The sequence below is a fragment of the Pterocles gutturalis genome, unplaced genomic scaffold (genome assembly GCF_000699245.1).
Source record: "Pterocles gutturalis isolate BGI_N339 unplaced genomic scaffold, ASM69924v1 Scaffold52448, whole genome shotgun sequence".
Taxonomy (NCBI): domain Eukaryota; kingdom Metazoa; phylum Chordata; class Aves; order Pterocliformes; family Pteroclidae; genus Pterocles; species Pterocles gutturalis.
Window position 1 is genome coordinate 1 of NW_010127627.1, and position 2,444 is coordinate 2,444.

The 2,444-nt window shown below is 41.0% G+C and overlaps 1 protein-coding gene across 1 annotated transcript; it reads left to right on the forward strand.

The window, feature by feature from the left end:
* Positions 1-304: 304 nt before the first annotated feature.
* RPL14 (ribosomal protein L14) lies at positions 305-2,395 on the forward strand (the record flags this gene model as incomplete). The annotated part of the gene is made up of 4 exons (XM_010079317.1): positions 305-406; positions 1,044-1,138; positions 1,858-1,957; positions 2,342-2,395. Coding segments are annotated over 4 exons (351 nt in total), but the record flags the coding sequence as incomplete, so codon positions are not given.
* Positions 2,396-2,444: the final 49 nt, after the last annotated feature.

Consider the following 2,444-nt stretch of genomic DNA (forward strand, 5'->3'; position numbering starts at 1 on the left):
ACTCGTGTCGGGCTGGGCCAGGCCCGGGCCCTGCGCGTGTTGTGAGGACAGCGCCCGGTACGGTCGGAGCCGGCGCGTGTGCCCCTGACTCTTGGCGCTTCTCGCCGGCGCCTCTCCCTTTGCTTGCCTGCAGTCTCCACGCGGGTCAGGGCTGGTGAAAAGCAGTTGAGGGTGTAATTGGGGGTTCTTGGCTCAAGTGAAGTGAGCTGGGGAACCTGATTCAAAGGCTGTGAGAGCGTTGAATGAAGCAGTGGACTTAGGTGTCTATTTTCGCCTCACTCCTGTCAATTCTTGCTGCTCCCAGGTGTTCAAACGCTTCGTCGAGATTGGCAGAATTGCCTTCATTTCCTTCGGGCCACATGCTGGCAAGCTGGTGGCCATTGTGGATGTTATTGACCAAAACAGGGTAAGTTAGGAGTGCTATACCTTTATTTTCTCCTTTCTGCCTTAAACAAAAGCTTGTACATTAAAACAGAGTGTATCGACTTTAAAGGAAATTTTCTGTGAATGGATTTTTTCAAAGAAATAAGTGGTTGACAAAAAGGTGGGATTTAACAGCTGTTGTATATGAAACTTTCAGTAGCAGGCGTTTTTCACTGGTAAGTGATACATTCCACTCTTTGCTGTGTTTCTTAGGAGTAGAAGTGTACCATTGATGTTAGTTGGAGTCTTAAAGCTTACCAGTGGAATGTCATTAATGTATGTTTAAAGTAAATGTTTTGTCTAGGGGACTCTGCTTAATGTTCTTGAAAAAGCTGGAAAAAGAAAGAAAGATGAAATATGTCATGTTAGTTCTGTGTATGTGTTTTAAAGTTCTTTTTTTTTTTTTTTTCCAAAGACAAAGATGGGCCTTTGAAATTCTTTCTGTAGACTTTCGGTTGTTTGTGCAAGACTTAACGATCTTGGGTGTTGTCTGCATAATGTTTTATTTCAATTTTGGACCATTGTTGTCAAGATACTGTACATAATTGGGAAACTGCTGTCTAAATCAAATACGATGGGAAAACTGCTTGAAGAACCCCACATTTGTTTTATTTTTTCAGGCACTAGTTGATGGCCCCTGCAGTGGTGTCAGGAGGCAGGCTATGCCCTTCAAGTGCATGCAGCTGACTGACTTTGTTCTCAAGTTCCCACACAGGTGAGTTGTTGGCATTTTTTTGACCTGTGTAAAAAAATATGCTGTCATTTGATGACTGAATTATGTGATCTGACGTTTGCTAAATCTACAAAGTTCATACAATATTAAGTCAGTGGATTAGCATGTGTGCACTGTAGAAGTCTGGTAGACAAGTGTTATCATAGTTGAATACATGAAGTTTTCATTGTCAGTATTGGCTGGTAACCCCTGTTCAGGAGCAAAGGAAATAGCACACTGGCCTAGGCAACTTGCAGATAGTTGTGGGGTGGATGGTGTAGGGAGAAGCAGTTGTAGTAAATACTGTGTGGTTTTGTTTTTACTACTGCTTAGGTCACCCTCAGACATTAAATACGTTCACTGCCTACAGAACTACACTGGAATTGCAGGAGGCTGAACTCATTCTGTTCTCTTCAGCTTAGTTACTATATAAGTTTCTGCAATTTAGAAAAAAAAATTCCTGCCTCTCTGATTCTGAAGCAGTGCTAGGGATAGTGCATGAGCATATGTCTTGGAGTTGTTCATCCATCAGCCCTGGCAAAGCATTTACAAAACAAAATGTTAACTAAGCCACAGAGATGTATGTGGCATTGACTTGAAGTAAGCATCTGAAATAATGTAGAAGGGTGATCTTCCCTTGTGTGAAATTTGATCGGCCAGCATTTGAGAGAACCTTTTATTATGAAGGGTGTGAATATGACTTTGTGACTTTTCTAATACAGTGCTCGTCAGAAGTGTGTGCGACTTGCCTGGGAGAAGGAGAATATAAATGAAAAATGGGCAGCAACGAGATGGGCAAAGAAGATTGAAGCTCGAGAAAAGGTACAGTTTTTCACTGGATGAGTAATAAACGTTGCATTGTTTCTCCTTATTAAAATCAGGTGCAATATAATAAACTATGTATTTTCAATTGCAGGCTAAGATTACAGACAGAAAAGCATAGATTTTTAAAAAGTTGCTACCTAGCAACTTCAATTTACTGTATTTCAACAGTAAGGGTGGTTTTGTTCGGTCATTTGTAGAACCACCTTTTTGCCTGCACCATCAATTCCCAGCAAAGGCTTTAAATAGTGAACTAGTTCCAGATATGCAGCTAAACCTAATTTGGAGATGATCTGAGTTACTTGTGGAATGCTTTGAAAGACTGGAGTTTTACTGCTTGCCTATGTATGTATCAGAGCTTCATGACTGATTCTTTTCAAACAGAAAGCCAAAATGACTGACTTCGATCGCTACAAGGTTATGAAAGCAAAGAAAATGGTAAGTGTTTGAGTGTTGCTTCTTTATAGAATCATAGAATGGTTTGGGT